We start from the raw sequence: 2,184 nt of genomic DNA, 5'->3' as shown, positions 1-2,184 counted from the left end.
TTCTCAGAAATAGCTGCTTAGTGTCTATCTCCCTGGATAGGACTACCCAAGAGTCCTGCTGTCTCGGCTTTACGGCCGCCAATTCTCCTTAAACTAGTACTGACCTGAAGGCTCATAATTCTTTAGATGGGTTAGTTTGAGTGAAATTATTCGCAACATTCTTCTATACGTCATTTTTTGTTATTGTGATTAGGTAAAATTGAATCCTAGGTTCTTAAGACTCGTCTACTCTCTCTACCTACCTCTTTACCACTATAATTTAGAGAAATGACCATTATTGTATAACTCTTGAGATAATTTTTGTTCAATTTTGATTACGTGGTAGTTTATTTTTTTTTCAAAAAAAAAATGATGAAACTACTGTTGACAAAATACTATATATATATTTTATGGACCAATCAATTAAAAAACTGTTTGTAGTGAAGTAAACCGATTGGCCATAAATGTCCTTTAATTTTTCTTTCTATACGAAGATGGAACAAATCCCGAAAGCAAAAATAAAAAAACTGAATAATCACCTCAAAAAATTCGTGCCATCGGATTGCTACTTCTTCACGTGATTTTTGGTAAATCAGTAGAACTTGGTAATTATATCTTTTTATTCGTTTATAATTGAAACAATGTTTTTAATTGTACCCTTTCGACCTTTACCATAAGCCAATTAACCAAACATCATAATTAATCTAAAGCAAAAGTCAATTTCTCGAAACAGCTCTGCGCCAAAAAGAAAATATTAGATGTAAAATTAAAACAAATTTCAACCCAAACTATCGTTTTCATTTATAATTTAATCCAACTCACTGCATATAAAATGTTGCATGCATGCTTGAAGCCAGAACTACCACACCCACATATATTCGACAATGTCTTCCTTGAAACTTGCCTCCCTTCTCCATCTTCTAAGCTTTATTCTTCTTTCCAAAGCTGCATTTGGTGACGACCCTCTCCTTCACATTTGTTCAAGCCCTGATAACTTCACCACTAATGACCCTTTCGACAAAAACCTACAACAGCTCGCAGGGAATCTTTCAAACGAAACACCAACCAATGGTTTCAGTCTTGGCTCCAGGGGTCAGGGCCCGTATGAAGTTTATGGACTAGCTCTTTGTCAAGTTAATGTCTCATATGCAGACTGCTGGAGCTGTGTTGCTACTGCAAGCAAAGAGATTCAGAACCGTTGCCCAAATAGCAAAGGTGCAACCATTTGGTATGAGAAATGCTTATTTAAGTATCGAAATGAGAATTTCTTTGGCCATCTTGACTTACATGGCGTGGGTCTTTGTTCCCCAAATAGTGTAAGCGAGTCCATTGTATCATTTAACGAAACCAAAATAAATTTGTTGAGCCAACTTGCCAAGGAGACTCTTCGATCGCAAAATTTGTATGCAGTCGGAAGTTCAGAGCTCAACGGAGGATCAGATAAACTGTATGGTTTTACTCAGTGCACGAGGGACATTTCTAGCTTGGATTGTGGGGTTTGTCTTCGTTTTGTATTCAAGAAACTTTCCCAATATTGTGACGGGAAAGACGGAGGACGCATTTCGAGCGGGAGTTGCAGCGTAAGATATGAGATGTACGAATTTCTCAATGCTTGAGTGTTATGATCATAATCAAGAGTATGAGAAAATCTTTAAGTATTATCACTTGTAAGGGAATGGACTATTGCCCAATTTAATTATGAATCATCTACAGTTCTCATTTAGTACTATTTAATGAAATTTCCAACATCTCCCAATCGTCTATATTGGGTACCATGTCAATTAATTGTTTCTTCATCGATCTCTCATTCATCCAATCCTCTCCTCGTACCGTGTAATTTGAAGAGAAGTTCTAACATATGATTGAAATTAAAAAAGAAAAAAAAAGAAAAAAAAGAAAAAAAAAAAAAGTGAAAGATGGATACACTAAATTGACACTTTTTAAAGTTTGATTTTTTTTTTTTTTAAAAAAAAAGATGAAAAATTAAGAGTTATAAGTGAAATTTTCTCTTATTATTTTGAATTGTGTTTATCATATTTTAGTTTGCCTGCGTAAAAAATCAATTGTTGACTCCGCCACTTATTATCATATGTGATTAAAACTTCCTTTTTATGGACTACCAATTATAAAAAATAAAAATAAAAAATTGCTTTGTTGCGAAGTAAACCGATTGGCCGTAAATGTCCTTTCTCTTTTTTTATCAAA

The 2,184-nt window shown here is 34.2% G+C and overlaps 1 protein-coding gene across 1 annotated transcript; it reads left to right on the top strand.

The window, feature by feature from the left end:
* The first annotated feature begins 863 nt into the window (after nucleotides 1-863).
* LOC133866301 (cysteine-rich repeat secretory protein 38-like) lies at nucleotides 864-1,595 on the top strand. The gene has a single exon (XM_062302827.1). The coding sequence runs from the start codon at nucleotides 864-866 to the stop codon at nucleotides 1,593-1,595; it is 732 nt and encodes a 243-aa protein (XP_062158811.1).
* Nucleotides 1,596-2,184: the final 589 nt, after the last annotated feature.

This window comes from Alnus glutinosa, chromosome 4, assembly GCF_958979055.1.
Source record: "Alnus glutinosa chromosome 4, dhAlnGlut1.1, whole genome shotgun sequence".
Taxonomy (NCBI): domain Eukaryota; kingdom Viridiplantae; phylum Streptophyta; class Magnoliopsida; order Fagales; family Betulaceae; genus Alnus; species Alnus glutinosa.
This window is presented reverse-complemented; position numbering and strand designations above follow the sequence as displayed.